The 17,267-nt window shown below is 40.1% G+C and overlaps 1 protein-coding gene across 1 annotated transcript in view; it reads left to right on the top strand.

Moving 5' to 3' along the window:
• Window positions 1–2,948: 2,948 nt before the first annotated feature.
• The window catches only part of LOC147462101 (uncharacterized), a 61,477-nt gene continuing 47,158 nt past the window's right edge, over window positions 2,949–17,267 (top strand). The window contains exons 1-10 of the mRNA XM_086507075.1: window positions 2,949–3,012; window positions 4,266–4,345; window positions 4,659–4,715; window positions 4,795–4,874; window positions 4,964–5,181; window positions 6,494–6,531; window positions 6,613–6,633; window positions 6,970–7,059; window positions 7,142–7,261; window positions 7,531–7,572. Coding sequence (XP_086363201.1) covers window positions 2,949–3,012; window positions 4,266–4,345; window positions 4,659–4,715; window positions 4,795–4,874; window positions 4,964–5,181; window positions 6,494–6,531; window positions 6,613–6,633; window positions 6,970–7,059; window positions 7,142–7,261; window positions 7,531–7,572 — 810 coding nt within the window. The remainder of the gene's footprint in view (window positions 3,013–4,265; window positions 4,346–4,658; window positions 4,716–4,794; window positions 4,875–4,963; window positions 5,182–6,493; window positions 6,532–6,612; window positions 6,634–6,969; window positions 7,060–7,141; window positions 7,262–7,530; window positions 7,573–17,267) is intronic.

Raw genomic sequence — 17,267 nt, 5'->3', positions numbered from 1 at the left:
TGGAACGGTCTCTTTGAGAATTTAGGGACAAGGCTAAACTTCTCTTTGGCCTATCATCCACAAATGGATGGCCAAAGTGAAATAGCTAACCTAACCATTCTTGATCTACTAAAAGCCTATGTAAAGGAAGTAGATCAAAGATCCCAATGGGAGAAGTACTTACCCTTAGTGGACTATGCTTAGAATAACACTGTACATACTTCCACAGGAAAAGCACCTTTCAAGGTAATTGAGGGAAGATCAAAAATTCCCTTGCTACTTAAGGTACATGGGAAGATATTCGCTGCAAATGAGTATAGCCGAGACCTACAAGAATCTTTCCAAAAGATTAAGGATGCTATCTCTATCTCACAGCAAAGGCAAAAGGCTGCTGCTGACAAGCACAGAAGAGCCCAAGCCTTTAAAGAAAATGATTGGGTCTTGTTAAAGTTTCCCAAGGCTCGATTAAGGCACACGACGGGCAAGAATCCTACGGGCCACCAAAAGTACTATGCTAAACTAGCAAAAAGGTACTATGGTCCCTTTCATATTCTTAGGCCAATCAATGAGATGGCCTATCAACTCAAGTTGCCCAATCATTGGATCATACACAATGCTTTCCATGTGAGCCTATTAAAGCCTTACAGGGGAGAGCCACTTCAAGAACCAACTATTGAAGACCCGCTGGAGATCGAGGACCAAGAGGAGGTGCTACAGCCCGAGTCCATTCTCCGACATGAGGACAAGGTGCTAAGAGGTGGTAAGACTATCCGACGATATCTTATTAAGTTTAAGAATTATCCTTTTGAAGATGCTAGATGGATGCAAGGCATACAATTAAAGGATAACCTAAACCTTCTCAATGCTTACAAAGCTTCCCAATGAGTAAGCAAATGTACAAAATGTTAAAAATGAATAAATTTTTTGTCTTATAAGACTTTATTTTTCTTTATTGTGCACAAAAATGAAGAAGTATGCATGCTTAGATCAAGTTTGCGGAGACGACGTCTCCCAAACACCAAGTAGAGCTTGTCACTCTATTATGGAAGACTGATAGGACTAATGTGCAGACATGCTTGCGGCAGCCTAAGGCTCTCAAGAGCCAAATGGACTAGTCATCCATTGTGGAATGATGTCTTAGGGTAACATAGGGATCCTCTACCCGCTAAGAAAAGGACTCATGGATATGCTTTATCTTCTCTACACCATAGTCGAGGACGACTATGATTTCAAGAGAGAGGTAATGTCATAATAATCAATATCTAATTCTCCTAAATGATTTTATCATATTAAACTGATCATTTAATGTGGGGAAGTACCAGGGGAGAAAAGGCCAGAATATTGGTTAAGCTAGCAGACCGGCCACAGTAGGGATCCAAAGAAGGGAAAATAGGGATCTAAATGGGCGGCCATCTGCAAAAGATCCATGTGCAACAATGGGCTAAAAAGACCCTAAGGTTCAGCCCATTAAGACTTCCAAAATGCTAAGGTTCCAAAATTCAAAGGTTGTGTCCAAAGGGTTAAAGCTTAGGGGGAAATTGGATGCTTTGTGTGCTCTCCAAAGTCAACACATATCACTACATGGGAGGGGGCGAGCCCTTCTTCTAGGGGATGAGAGAGAAAGACATACACACACACACACACACACAAGCTCCCATTACACAAAGGGAATGAGGGACACATGTCAGCTCCCTAGGCCAGATGCCCACAAGGTGTGCCCAGGTTCTATTGGATGACCTTTGAAGTGGACCAATGAGAATTAAGCTAGAGTAAATCTAGTTTAATTAATTTAAAAACATTTAATAAAAGAAACCAATTAGATTTAAGTCTCCTAGAAGACTATTGGGAAGTCTCACAAGGGGTCCAATGAGCATTCAGGAGCCCAATGGCTTGCCTGATTCCTATTGGCCAGGAGGCAAAGGGGTCCAATGAGAGTTTAGTTTAATTATTTAATGACGTAAAGCTCTCACAAAAGGGGAAAGGGGGACACATGTCAAAAGGATATCACTTATGCTGCTTAATAGTCATTGGCTTGACTTGGGGAGAGCCAATGAGGGCTCAGCAAGAGGGCTCTCCCAAGAGAGAGAGGGGGCTGATTTTTGCAAGGAATTATCACACACACACTCACACAATCTCATGTGTGAAGAAAGAGAAGACTATCTCTTCCCAAGCTTTAATGGAGAGCTCATCACCTACTCCAAGCTTGTGAGATAGAAGCCTACATCAACACACTCTTGGCTTGTGGATGCAAATCCAACCAAGAGCCAAGCTTCAATGCATGCTCATCTCCTCTACCAAGCTAATTACTAAGCTAAGCTATGCTAATATGAGTGATTATGTGAGGAGATGTACATCTTTCTCGTAAGATACTCCTTCCTCTCAATCTACTCTCATACCCTGCTAATGCTCACCATCTTCGAAGGTGTGTGAGGTCTTGGATCTGAGAATGGGGATAATTCAAGTTGTGTTTGCTAAGTGTTTTGCTTAGTGCATGAAGCTTTCATCTTCATTGCACTAGCTAGTCTTGAAGGAACACAAAGAATTGTATTGTACAATGTCTCTCTTGATGGGAGAAACCATAATACAAAGCCTTTTGGAGGGGGGACCGGCTCCATGCAAATCCGGTCCTCAACTGTTGTCATTAGCTTAATTTCTCTCTCTTTTGAAAGTATTGTCGATGCTATCTAACTAGGTGTTATGATTTTTGTTGCTCTCTCCACCCAAGCACTCTTGTAATTCTTATTAGGAATCTATTCTAATGAAATGCCCACTATGTTCATGCTCATTTCCGCTACACACAAGTTATTAGGCCATTAAATGTTACATAGTGTATGTAATTTATTAATGTAGGTTGCTTGGGATGAGTTTGGCCCGTCCACTGAACCGGATAGATCACGGTGGTTGGCCGAGCGATTACCATGCCCATGCGTGCGGTGCAAATGCGCCATTCCTCGACTTAGCATGCACGAATGGTAACAAACGATCCGCGAATTGTAGCGGTTATTGAGGTCACCCCTCATTGGCGTGTGGTTGGTGGAGAAGGGGAAAGGAGGGTGGAAGAGCGCATGCGCCATGAATCCATTAGAGAGGGAGGAAGCACATCAAATCAGCCAACTGCTTCTCACTCTACGCGTGACCACATCCCATCTCCTTACGTGGATGCAGAAGACGACCATTTGCATAGAATGTTTGAGGATCTCCTTGCACGAGAGGAGGAGCATGAACCAAAGCGTGCATGCAAAGAAGCTTCCGAAAGAAGGAGGAGTGAGCTACTCAATTCGGCACACACCGCACTATATGATATATGCTCTTACTCCATTTTAAGGGCATCTCTCGAAGTCCTTAACCTTCAGGCAATGTTTGGATGGAGCAATGCTAGTGTCGACGCACTTTTGAGGTATGTATACAGATTGTGAAGGATGCTTGTGGAGTGCATAAATTAGCTTCTAATGTACTTTCTTCTTGTGATAGGTTGCTAGGAAAGATGCTGCCAGCTGGCAATAACATGCCAGAGAATAGACAAAAAGCATGCAAAGTGGTGACTACATTAGGGATGGATTATGATCGCATTCATGCTTGCGTGAACGATTGTGTGCTCTTTCGTAATGAGCATGCCGATTGTGACACATGTCCATCGTGCGGGGAGCCTAGGTTCAAAGAAGGAATGCAAAGCAACAAAATTCCACGTAAAGTTTTGAGGCATTTTCCACTCATACCTCGCATCCAACACATGTTTAGATCGAAGGGTACGAGCGAGCTTTTGAGTTGGCATGCAAAAAATCACTCCACAGATGGTATTATGAGAGTGCCAGCTGACTCACCAGCGTGGAACCACATAGAGGACACATGGACAGAGTTCAGAGATGAGCCTCGTCACTTGAGGATTGGGTTAGCTAGTGATGGAGTGAATCCATTTGGACACCGCTCTACTTCATGGAGCACTTGGCCGGTGGTGGTTGTAAACTACAATATTCCTCCTTGGGAGGCAACAAAACAAGGAAACATTTTACTATCATTTCTCATTCCAGGAAAGCACAAGGTAAAAAACATGGATGTATATCTGCAGCCTCTTATTGATGAGCTTCAAGAACTATGGAGAGGCATAGATGTCATTGAAATTTCACGGCCACCACGAGACCGCAAAGCCATCATCAAGTGCATCCTCATGTGGACCATGCATGATTACCTAGGATTTGGAGAGGTATCTGGTAAGTATGCCCATGTTAATTGTACTCTTTGCTTTAGGTTTATCATCTCATGTGTTATGTTTGTTTACCTCTTGGTAGGATTGGCAACATCTAGACATAGTGTGTGTCCCACTTGTGTCCGTTCCCTTGTGACAGAGAGACCTCCTCTTCTTGGGAAGGTGATCTATCCCAACAACCATCGCTTCCTACCTCCTTCACATCGTAGATATGCTCCCCCTATCAATGGAGTGCAACCGTTCCATTGGAACATGGCTGATTGGGCGAAGCATTGGGAGGAGCATCATGGTACCTCACCGCCTCCCACTGGGTTGACAAAGGGTATGTCGAGGTACTCAATCTTCTTGTCGCTCCCCTATTGGGCTTCGTTGAAAATTCAGCACTTATTGGACCCTATGCATGTTTATTGCATCCATCAGAACTCCAACGGGATATATGCGATCACTCAAAGGTGCTTTCACAAAAACCAAAAAGGGTGGCTCCACTCAATTGTATGGATTGAAATCCCATGATTGGCATAAAATCCTTCAGGTAAGAGTAGAACAGTTTGTGGTGTCTATGTGTCCTTATATATAGGTTGACATTCACTAAGATGTTTTATTGTTTGTAGTTTGTACTTCTCATAACTATTAATGGTTATGGGGACACTAAGGTGAAGGCTGCAATATTCAAAGTGGGTGAGATTGTGAGGTAATGGGTTTTTTTCAAGTACTATATCATGTTGTGCATGCATGAACAATGGAATTTTTTTCATCTACTATATTATTTGTGCCCTGTAGATTTGTATGCTCCAAGGAGATAGAAGTAGAAGCCATACTAGTAGCCCATCAGCTAGCAGTAGAGGCAGTGTGTGCTATTGAGGATGCATTCCCACGTACAATCCTTGTTAGCCAAATACACCTATTGCTTCACCTTGTTGAGGAGATTTCCATTTGTGGGGTGGTTCACTCTAGATGTATGTTCTTCTTGGAGAGATTCTTGAAGACTTTAACACTAGGTTGGTAACCTAACAAGGCATAAAAGTGTCCTTTCAGGGTTTTGAAAAAAACCTCCAAAACCATAGTAGATCCACTCATTTTGTAAAATCCTTTCATGAGGTTATAGTTCAGTGCCTACTAAACATGGAAAAAATAAGAAACTTGTAAAATTTCTCATCTTTTGGTCTCACCAAGCCTCCAAAGTTGATGGACCAGTGAATTTTCAACAAAACAATCATTTCTTACGTTTTGTTGCATAAAAATAAGATTAGGGATTTTTGTAGGACTTGAGATAAATTCCCTAGTTAACTTCCATGGGTTGGTGATCATAACATATGATTGCTTCTCACTCACTATTTTTTGTTTTGCCAAAATAAATAGGTACAAAAAAGTTGAGTTTTTACCATTCTGCAAACCTATCATCAAAGTTTCTATAGCCACGCTCAATACAAATAATATATGCATGTTTTCTTAGTTTCCTATTGTCCTTTATGTTCAGAAGGAGCCATGGAGCATGTCAAAAGAATAATACATCTCTTACCTAGGGGAATCTTGGGGACAAAGATGAAGTGTTAAATACAGTAGACATGAAAAAACTGGGTTCAACAATATGAGTTGTAGAATCCCATAGAAACTATTCAATATCTAGCCAAATTTGATCCTTATGACTAGATATGGTTACTACCTACAAAATGCATGTAGTTGTCACAAGAAACTAACAATATTGAAAAAGATATACTTGATATACTAGAATGTTTCATTTTCTTCTATAATTGAAAAAATCAACCATCATTGTGAACTATGCAAAATAGGGTATTAGGTGCCCCAAAACTCAAGGAATGTTAGCTTTATTTACAATATGCGACATAGAAAATCAAAAATGCATTTGGATATCATGAAATCCACCAAAAAAATCATAGAAGAGATAAAATTGGCTAAAAAGTAGGATTTGATAATTTTTGTAATTTGGTCATAACTTATAAGTTTAATATTTATTTCTCCCTAGAAGCATCAGGACATGTTGAGGACTACTAAAGATAGTTCTCTAGCATTATAGACCTCACAAACATGAATTCTAGAGTGGTATAGTTGCAAAAAGTTGAAAAAAGCCAAAAATAGGACCTGTTTTTTCACACAGTTTAGGTTGTGAAATGTTGTGCAAGGACAATGTTAAAGATGGAATTGATATTCCAAAAAAATGTCAAGTTTTTTTCAGCTCATGAGACAAATTTCTAGATAGATAGCACCTCAAAATCCATTTTGAAACTCTTGACATAATTCAAGAAAAATGGTCACTTAACAGGACATAAAAGTGTCCCATTACCAACCTAGTGTTAAAGGATTTTGTTACATTGAGGTCACAACCGGAGGTATGCAAAATCAATACAATATAGATAGCATTTATACACTATGGAGTTACTAATAAAAATATGTGGTTTTAATGTTTTCAGGCGAGCATGGCAGAAGATTGGGTGGTGCAAAAGGCATTTGTGTATGTCTCACGGTATCTCAGCACAGTGGATCCATGATTGCCTCGTCTGTTGAGTGAAGAAGAGGATCCTAGGAAGCACTCAACCATTTCCTGTGTAAAAGGATCACTCTTGGTCATGGATAGAGAGTTTCATGCCATAGTCAACAACTACTATTTACTCAATGCCACTATCATGACCAAATGGGTCAATATGTGCTTGGAAGCCCACGCAGCTAGAGAAAGGGATAGAGATGCATGGAAGAGGTCCCATGGAGGTAGACGTGCACCTCCTTTTCCTAAAGAGCTTGCAAAATATCCTAATTTGATTCAAGTAGAGTGGATCCATAATTCCATGACCAATGCCAAAGCACAAGGAGAACAAATAAGCCCTAAAGAATGGGAGTATGCACGAGGATGCTTGTGCAAGGTGAGTGTGTATATGTTATGTATGCATGTATGCAAATCACTTAATGAAATGTGATGTAACCTCTTATGCATTGTGATTGTAGGGTCTCATTTTTAACTCCATTTGGTCCGAAGGCCGACATTTTCGCACCCGCAAGATAGATGAGCGTCGGACCACTAATGATTGTGGCGTGATGGGAAACTTTGACACAACAACAGATGAGGTCAGATATTGTGGTAGTATAGAGAGAATAATCAAAGTGTATTTCAGATCTTTTCACAAATTCGTCTTTGAGTGCCGATGGTTTGCGGGTGAGGTCAAAAGACATGAAAATGGGCTCATGATGGTGGATTCCACCCAATTCCATCGGGGAAAAACTGACAACTTTGTGTATCCTAGTAGTTGCGAGCAGGTAATTTAGGCTATGTGCAATTAACTTAGACTAAAAATTTAATATATGTATATCAGCTTATCTTTGTGTGTGACGTACAGGTCTTTTATGTGACATGTATATATCAAAGAAGACTTTGGTATGTCATTCCAGTCACGCCGCGGGGTAGATCTATCTTTGCAGAGACGGACATTGAGCCAGTAATTGATCCCATCATACCATCACCACAAGATGCAGAGGAAGATGTAGTAGAAGTTGAAGAAGGTCAGCCAAGCCTTGCAAATAGTCATCTTGAGGAGGAGGAAGAGGGAGAAAGCGATGATGATTCTACAGGAGGTGATGGAGAGGAGGAAGAATCTCTAAACTTGTTTATTGATTTGAATACTATGGGTCTAAATATGGATCCTAGTGCTTGTAGAGATCTTATACAAGATGAGAATTAATAAAACTCTCCATTCTTTCACTTGGTGTAGTATATGATTAATTTGCAAATGTTTCGTTATGTGCTTATGAATAGTATTTGTAATGGTTTTGTTGTGAGTTCAATGATTTATGTATAGAATTTTTAGAGTGAAAGAGAGATTAAGTGAAGTGAGCAAGCATTCTGGAGAGTGTAGGAGTTGTAGTGTGTAAATACATTTTGAGTTGTATTGGATTTAAATGGAAACCCGCGAGAGAGGGAGAGGGGGAAGGGGGTCTATGGCCTTAGCGGTAATGAACGCTGCAATATTCGCGGAAATACACGCGGTAATACCTGCGGTGAAATCCTGCTTGAACATCAAAAGGGTTTCTCTCTCCTTATTTTGAATTCCTCTCTCTTGTTTTGCGGTAATGGCCCGTGGTAAACACCACGATCTCTCATATTGCATTGGCAACAAAGTTCCATTTACATGTTGTCTCTTATCATGTGTTAATCAATTCTCTCTCTTGTTTTTGGTTGATTGATTTTGTACGTGCAAACAATCTTTCCTCCCCTTCTCTACTGCACTTCTTCTTATCTCCATCCCTCATCGCCCATTGATCCTCAACTATGGATGCTGCCCAACAAGGCACATTGCATGCATAAAAGAGAAATCTTTCAAGAAAGAACACAATCACTCAGAGTTAAATTTTGCTAGAGCTTTGTGTTCACCGTCTAGATGGTGTCACTTTTATAAATGGCCTTTCTCACATTCACACAAACCCTTGGTTGTCAGTTGGCTACTGATTCCATTAGCTATCCATATATTCCACTAAAACATGAACTTTCTTGAGTGCGCTAACAATCTGTTGTGCATGGCAATGTTCATGCACAAGACAACTATGCAAAACATGAGCACATGTAGAGGCAAACAAGATCAAAGACAACAAAGAGGCAAATTGGGTACTACTTAGCCTCATGTAGCATTCAACTGCTCCTAGATACATGTATTTTCTTGCAAACAATGAAACTGAAACTGAAAGCTTGGTTTCCGTGTTGCCATACGTGCCTTCTTGCTTTTAAAAGGGCCTCCACAAGAAGAGGGGTAATTGTTTTGAAATACTCCCTCCTCCCTCCACTAATGGATTTGAAAAAGTTACCTCCCCTCCCATTTCATGTGTGTGTGTGTGTGTGTGTGTGTGTGTGTGTGTGTGTGTGTGTGTGTATTGGTAACCATCTATCAATCACGTCTAGACTCTGCAATTGCTTCACAATTGTCTTGATCTACTAAATAAGTATAGTCCAATCTTTTCTCCTTTGCCTCACAAACTAAATTAGAGGATAAGAGCTTGAGTTATATTCTAGCAAAGGCAAAGTGACCATAGCCCTTGAGATCATGAATTATTACATCACCACACGAAACCATTCTTGTGTGTCTTACGACCAAGGGCCCACATAGGTGCCCGTAGGTATCTGTTTTCCATGTCTTGTGTGTCTTACAACCAAGGGCCGACATAGGGACCTCTAGGTACAATCCTAAACTTGAAGCCTGTAATGCTAAACCCTACTACCCTTACCACTAAGTTCTTGCCTCCAAGCACCAAACCCTAAATATTAAATCATATACACTCTACCCTAAATTCTAGTATCATAAGACATAAGCATATAAATTCTAAATTGAAAGGCCTACATCGACCCTCAGCCCTAGGTTCAAAACTTGGGATTTAAAGTTAGATCAATAGCACATTGTAATATATTTTTGTGAGTTTTGGACGATTGGCAAAATCTTAGGGGAATTGGCCGATAGAGCTATGCCCACTTGCAAAGGACTAAGTGTTTCCATGAAGTTTTAAATTACGTCACAATATATGTGCACTAGAACTAATGGGAATCCTCGTGTTGAAGACATCGATATGCTTATAGAGTCTAAGGTTGATTCAATCTAAGTTTACATAGCACTTGGCATGGTTGGGTAGTCATGTTGTAATAGCTCTTCTAGAAAGGGGATATGATTGACAACATGAAGTGACAACTATGCATGATATTTGGACACGTGGCCAAATCTCATGGATCTTGATAACTTTTTGATCTTGCTTAGAAAGACTAAATATGTTAGTGTGAAGATTCTACCACACCTAGTGGTGCATTTGTGTGAGATTTGGACAACTGGCCAAATCTCAAAGGAATCGGCCTATATCTAAGCTGGCACACAATGGTTCATGATTCCACCATATGGGTCCAATACACATAGTAAATATATGTGCAATAACTAGTGTAATCCACAATGGTTGAAACTCTATATATGCTCAAGGAAACTTTGGTCAGTTCAAGCAAGCTTTATATAACCCCTTGCCAACATCTAGTAGTTTGAATGCATTCACTGCGTGCAATGTTTGAAGATTGATTGCACATTAATACATGAATTTTCGACAACATGCCAAATCTTATGAATCTTGATGATTGGTAGATTTTACTTGCAAAGACTGGGTATGTGAATGACAATCTTTCATAACACATACTTGAGGTCACATTGACTCTGGTGCATTACCTTGTTAGGAAGCTTGATTCTATAAAAAATAGATCTTTGAGGATTGGATGATTGGCCAATCTCAATTGTCTTTGAACTCAAAGAAGGATGGTTATACTGAGCACAATTATGCATATTGATCATACTACCTTGACACCCCTCAAAAACGATAAAGCTTATGGAACTTGATAATGATTATGTGAGATTTGGATGAATGACCAAATCTCATGGAGAAATGGTGATATCTAAGTTTGTTTACCTACGTTCAAGATGGTACCTTGTGGCTTCCGGACGTATTTGAGTACGTACACTAGAATCCATGTAAGCTCATTGTTTAGGGTATGAGAATTGGATGGTTGGCAAAATCTCATTGGACTATAATAGATATGAGTTCTTATTGGAATCTATTACAGTGTGCTCTTCTATCACAAAATGATTACAAGATATTTTTCTAGCCATCCAAATCACAAGATATTATGAGTTTAGCGTATTACACCCAATAGACGTGTCTCTATTTAATAGTTTATCTGCGTGGACAAACTCAAACAATTTGAGGCCCTATCATTAGAGAGTAAAGTATATGCAAAAGGTTTGGACAATTGGCCAAATCTCTGTGACTAGTTTCTCTTTAATTTATACTGATGAAATTTCTATGTTGTTTCTTTTTTACATAATCTTTCTTGTATTGCATGGTCCAGAGATGCCCTTTCTGTAGGTGCAAGGGTGGATCTCATTGTTTTGGAGAAAGTGGTTGGACGAGGGTTTGTGATTTCTATTGACCCCAATGGATTTTTCAATGGAGCTCCCATTGGTAAAGGAAATGTCACCGTTGCTATACAGGATCATGTTTGTCAGGAAATCCTATTGCCCTTTCCAACCATGGATGCATCTACCATAGGTGATGCAATTGATAGTGTGATGAAGTGGAGTTAAGAATGTGTACATGACATTGACATGGACATTGAGCAAATTAGAAATTCCATGAGTCCCATTGCTGATGTTGGATGCAAAAGTGAATGAGACCTCCAATCATCTATGCAAGATACCATGTATGTCAGCATAATGGAAAGATAACCGGGTTCAACTTTGGAATGAAGGTAGGACCAGGTGTGTGGGTGAAGGGATTGTCCTTTGTGTCATGCCATTTGATGCAATTAACTTTGAATTGCTTGGAGAGAGAAAAAATTGTGTGGTGGTACAGAGGATGTGTGATTCTACAACAAGTACCTTAGTTAATGTTGACAATATTAGCCTTGTTGCATGACCATGTGCACGAGTCCCTTTTTTGGATGGCACACCATTGTGTAATGATGATGCTATGTAGCATGAGTCAGATGGGGACAATTGGGATGCTATGGATGATGACCTAAAACATGTGATTAGAGAACCAACAAAATCCAAAAAATATGGCTATTGAGTGTGTGTAACAAGTGTCGACTATTGATTATTATGGAAAGAAATGTTCTCAATTAGTAGACCGTGGGATGTTAATGTCTCTAAGAAGGGAACTCTGGGGCCAATGTCAACAAGCTCGCACGAACTATGTATACAATATCCTTGGAATAGCTCAACGTATTGATCAACATGGGAAGATGCAATACACTTTCTCATTGAATGGAAATGATATAGATTGCAAGGGATGGTGTGAGTTGCATGGGACTCCAAAGAAACAATTTGAATTAGGAGCACGGGTATCAATGCATGGGAGCACTGTCCATGTGGGAAGGTCAAGGCATCATGTTGGAATGGGAAAAGCTATTATGCAAGATAAAGGAATGGTCTTAGTGCTTTGAGAGATTAAGTAATTGAGAACATTCAAATAATTCCCATGTAGGGATTTCAAACAGCCATAATGAAGGTATACAACCAACTCAGTAAGAAGGCCATGAACAAACCCGGAGAGCTTTCAAAACACTACCTGAGTAATTGTGCAACTAAAAACAAGAACATATATATGTTTGCATATCTCTCTCTACTTGTAGATTGTGGTGTCTTCAAGACTGTGCAATTGGATTTCTTAATGATGGGACACATGCATGAATACATAGATGCCATGTTTAGCAAGCTCTCAGAAAGCTTGAGGAATAATAGTGCCTTCATGTTCCCTCATTTGATGGATATTTCATCAATGTGAGAATTTATCACCATTAACATTTTTGCAGAGGCAGATGCCTGCCTTCAAGAGCGTTGTGGATGGATATCTATGTGACAGTCCAGATGCTCTAGTGGGGCACTGAAAACCAATGAAATTTAGATTTTTTATGCAAGATGATGTACCTATCATGCAATACAAGGTGCACCCAAAAATGCCTGATTAGAAACCGTCATAGGGAGGGATAGAGCTATGGAAGAGGGATGATACTGGGAAGGTCATTCTTCCTCAAGGTTCACCAGTGGTCTTGTAATTAGAAAATTTTGTTAAGGACAATATCCAAGTGCTTTGAGCGATACATGACCACATAAGATAATGGGAGAAATGGGTGGGCATCAAGGATTTTGGGTCAACTTATGAAAAGCACATCATTCTTGTGATTGAGTATTGGAAGAAAATGGTCATTAAATTGTAGAAACCCTCTTTGCCAAACGCACATGTGTATGAAAGATTCTCGCCGCTATCAGAAGAACCCACTACATGATGCCTTTGGAGATGGAAGAGGATTCTGAGTTTGAGGGCTATGAGGAGTACACTGACCATTATTATGGTCCACAAAACCAAAGGCCCAAAGACTCATTTGCACAATTGATGGATGTCAAAAAAGGAGACTTCATCTTGGTATGACCTTCTCATGTAGTATACCCAACATGGCTTGTAATGCAATTAGCCTTTTAAGTTGAGTGGGAGAGGAAAGTGAATAACATATTGAGCATTTCCTTGAGCATTCCTTTGTATGTAGATGTAGATTAAGAAAGAAAGTTCTTGGATGGAGAGAGCAACACTAACACATTACTTCGTTAACATGGCATGAACAATACTTGTAAAAGAGAGTGAGAGTTTAGAGAAATTGACACCAATAGAGGACCAAATTAGTTGGAGCCGGTCCCCCCTCCAATAGACATTTGTATTATATATTCTTCCATGACATAAGACTTGTTTACAATACAACTTATTGTGTTTCCTTGAAATTTCTTGATGAGGTGAAGATGGTAAACTTCACTCACCAAGCATTATCCTCCTTGAAATTTCTTGATGAGGTGAAGATGGTAAACTTCACTCACCAAGAATTATCCTGGTAACAACAATAAACATGATTAGCATGAACTTGAAGAATTCCCAGCCTCAATCCCAAGACCTCAGACACCATGAAAGGTGAGGAGAGCTGGCAGGGAGAGAGGAAAAAGAGATAAGTAGAAGTAGCTCTAGGAGAAATCAATAACCCCTTGCATATAATCACTCAGAGCTCTTGTAGCATAGCTTAGCATAGTGTTAATGGAGATTAGAGATATTGATAGAAAGCATAAGAATTCTCTTGTGTGGATTTGCATCCATAGCCAAGAGCTTGTGGTAGTAGGCACTCAGCTTCTCAAGCTTGGACAAGGAGATGGAATCCTTGCTTCACAAGAGTGTGTGAAGATAAGAATGAGAGAGAGAGAGAGAGAGAGAGCTCAGTGGATGCTCAAATGAGAGAGAGAGAGAGAGGTAGCTAGGTCGACCCCCTTCCCTAGGCTCTCCTTGAAGCTCATTGGGCCATGTATCCCTCTAGCCAATGAGAGCTTGGCTCCCTTTGGGGAAATATGTGTAGTCTCTTGACAAGTGTCCTTCTTTTCCTCTTGTGAGGCTAAGCTAGCACCCCCCCTACTTAAACACAGCCCTTGCTGCAGCACAACCCTTGCCTGCTTGAACAATGTGCCTCTACACTTGACATGTGGCCCCTTTCCTTTCATAAGAGTATGAGTCCTTGGTGAGGTGCATACTTACTACACACATCCCTCCTTTGAAGGGCGTGCCCCCCTCTTTGTAGCAAGATATTTGATCTTGGTAAGCAGGCAGGCCCCCTGCTTAAGCACAGCCCTAGCTTAAGCAAGCTGCCCCTTTCCTTGCTTGGACCTCAATTGACTAAAGAGTAAAAACTAAAGATTATTTCTTAGGCTTTAACACTTACCTTTGGAGGATTTAATGAAGACAACCCTAAGGTCTTTTGCTCCATTGGTCAACCTTGCTCTTTGATAGACCATTTCTCATTTGGGCCCCTTTACCATTGGCCTTGTGTTGAAATAGATCTATAAGCACATCTATATCTTAACCCTTGTTCCCGTTTATTTTTCCACATTAAGTGATTAGGTGAATATGATAAAATCATTTGGGTTGGTTAGATATTATATTTTATGACATTACCTCTCTCTTGAAATCATAGTCGTCCTCGACTATGAGGTAGAAGAGATAAAGTCGTAGTCATTAGTGAATTTTACTTAGCGGGTGGAGGATCCCTTTTTACCCTACGACATCTTTCCAAGATGGATGACTAATCCATTTGGTGCTTGGGAGACATAGCTGCCGCAAGCATGTCTACTCTTTAGTCCATTTCATTCTCCCAAAGTAGAGTGACAATTTCTACTTGGTGTTTGAGAGACGTCGTCATCACAAACATGATTCTAAGCATACATACTATTTAAATTGTGCACAATAAAAAGAGCATTAGTCTTATAAGACAAAAACATGAGTCATTTAGAAAAACATTGTACATTTGCTTACTCTAATGTAGCATTGTACGCATTGACAAGGTTCATATTATCCTTAAGCTGTATTCCTTACATCCATCTAGCATCTTCAAAAGGATAATTTTTGAATTTAATAAGATACCGTTGGATAATATTACCATGCCATAGTACCTTGTCTTCTTGCCAAAGTATAGCTTCAGGTTGTAGCACCTCTTCTTGGTCTTCAACTTCGGGAGGGTCTTCAATAGTTGGTTCACTTGGTGGCTCTCCTTTGTAGGGCTTGAGTAGGCTCACATGAAAAGTATTATGTATGAGCCAATGGTTCCGCAATTTGAGTTGGTAAACCGTTTCCTTGATAGGTTTTAATATTTGAAAAGGACCATAGTATCTTTTTGCTAGCATAGCATAATACTTTTGATGGCACGTAGGACTTTTGCCCGTTGTTTGCCTTGATTGAGCCTTTGGAAACTTAAGTAAGACCCAATCATTTTCTTGGAATGTTAAGGCCCTCTTGTTCTTGTCAGCAGCAGCTTTTTGCCTTTGTTGAGAGATGGATATAGCCTCCTTAATCTTTTGAAAAGATTCTTGTAGGTCACGGCTATTCTCATCAGCGGCGGTGAAGATCTTCCCATGTACTTTGAGTAGCAAGGGACGTTTTGGTCCTCCCTCAATGATCTTAAAAGGTGCCTTTCCCTTAGAAGTATGCACAGTGTTATTGTAAGCATACTCTACAAGTGGTAAGTACTTTTCCCATTGTGAGCGTTGATCTACTTCTATGACATAAGTCTTTAGTAGATCGAGTATTTTAAGATTGGCTATCTCACTTTGGCCATCCATTTGAGGGTGGTAGGCCAAAGATAAGTTCAATCTTGGTCCTAGATTTTCAAAGAGACCTTTCCAAAAATTACTGGTCATTTAGGATCTCTATTTGACACAATGGATGTGGGTAATCCATGGTGTTTGAAAATCTCTAATATGAAGACAGTTGCCATTTGGTGTGCCTTAATAGTCTTTTTGACAGGAATAAAGTGTGCTTGTTTGTTAAACCTACCGACTATTGTTTATATTCCCGTATTCCCATAGATAGACTTGGGTAATCCAAAGATGAAATCCATGGATATACTCTCCCATGGTGGATTTGGGATAGGCAATGTCTGGAGTAATCCAGGTTGCTTCCCTCTATCATATTTGGTCTTTTGGCATAGTACACATTTTGAAACATACTCTTGTATGTCCACTTTCATGGTAGGCCAATAGAAATACATCTCTACTCCTTAAATATTAGGTTGAATACCTATATGCCCCGCATAGGGAGGAGAAGGGGATTCATACTTAACTTTCTCATGAAGGGAATGGGTAACACATAGCCTATTGTCGTGGAGAAGATAACCATCCTGCAAGGTGAATGGTTCCTCTTTCTTTCCGAAAACAAGGGCTGATATTATGTCTCTAAAATCAGGGTCAGTAGCATACTCGTCTATCATAGAAGATAGGTCATTGTGAGTAGCTATAGACACTACATTATCTTTTGGTCGTCGTGAAAGCGCATCAGCCACTTGATTGTGCTTGCCAATCAAGTGGCTGATGGTCGTGCTGAAAGTGCATCAGCCACTTGATTGTGCTTGCCAGCAATGTGAGCAATATGAACGTTAAGTTGCAAAAGAAATTTTGTTCACCTCAATTGTTTGTCGGAGAGCTTCGTTTGTGTCATGAAATACTTGAGACTTTGGTGGTCGGCTCGCAGAATAAATGGAGTCCCCAATAGGTAGTCCTTCCATGTGTCTAGGGCATGAAAAACAACTAAAAGCTCTTTCTCATAAATGCCAAAGACTCGCTCATCAGTATTGATTCTTGGCTCTCATATCCTATGGTATGCCCTTCTTGAAGCAAAACTGCTCCAAGGCAATCACCACAAGCATCACATTGGACCTCAAATGGATTTGAGAGATTGGGAAGCATGAGGACTGGTTGAGAGGTAAGCTTCTCCTTGAGCTTGTCAAAAGCAATTTTCTCCTTAACAGTCCACACATACTTAATGTTCTTCTTAGTTAAGTCATGTAGTGGTCCCGCGACTTGGGAGAATTTTGCTATGAAGTGTTTATAGTATGCACACATACCAATAAAGATTCTTAGCTCATGTAGATTCCTTGGGTTAGGCCATGCTTTTATTACCTCTAACTGGACTATGCTATGAGCATACAAACTTGGTGCGGGAATTTTCTGATATGATGCTCTCATCAAGAGAGGTAACAGAA

The sequence above is a fragment of the Adiantum capillus-veneris genome, chromosome 3 (genome assembly GCF_014529385.1).
Source record: "Adiantum capillus-veneris isolate H3 chromosome 3, ASM1452938v2, whole genome shotgun sequence".
Taxonomy (NCBI): Eukaryota; Viridiplantae; Streptophyta; class Polypodiopsida; order Polypodiales; family Pteridaceae; genus Adiantum; species Adiantum capillus-veneris.
This window is presented reverse-complemented; position numbering and strand designations above follow the sequence as displayed.